The sequence below is a fragment of the Buceros rhinoceros genome, unplaced genomic scaffold (assembly GCF_000710305.1).
Source record: "Buceros rhinoceros silvestris isolate BGI_N320 unplaced genomic scaffold, ASM71030v1 scaffold23886, whole genome shotgun sequence".
Classification (NCBI taxonomy): Eukaryota; Metazoa; Chordata; class Aves; order Bucerotiformes; family Bucerotidae; genus Buceros; species Buceros rhinoceros.
Window position 1 is genome coordinate 1 of NW_010418423.1, and position 329 is coordinate 329.

The window sequence follows — 329 nt, forward strand, 5'->3', positions numbered from 1 at the left end:
TACGCCTTCCACAGCTCCTCCTGGCTGGTGGCTGGCAAAGCCGACCCCGCCACCCCCGGGAGGGTGCATTACCACCCGGACTCCCCGGCGAAAGGGGCGCAGTGGATGAAGCAGATCGTTTCCTTCGATAAGCTCAAACTGACTAACAACTTGCTGGATGACAACGGGCATGTAAGTGTTCTCGAGGGGAGGTGTCAAACAGGGGGCTGCGCCGGGAGAAACTCCCCGTGCGTGATTCCCGTGAGGTGTCCCTGCCCACGCCCCTCCCCAGGGGCTCCGTGCCCCCATCCTGCTGCAGCCGTGCAGCTGCCCCGGGGCAGGGGAGCTGG

At 65.0% G+C, this 329-nt stretch overlaps 1 protein-coding gene across 1 annotated transcript in view; it reads left to right on the top strand.

The window, feature by feature from the left end:
- Nucleotides 1–3: 3 nt before the first annotated feature.
- Nucleotides 4–329, top strand: part of LOC104495572 (T-box transcription factor TBX1-like) — a gene marked incomplete at both ends in the record, with an annotated part of 2,637 nt that continues 2,311 nt past the window's right edge. The window contains one exon of the mRNA XM_010138553.1: nt 4–171. Within this exon, the coding sequence (XP_010136855.1) occupies nt 4–171 (168 nt within the window). The remainder of the gene's footprint in view (nt 172–329) is intronic.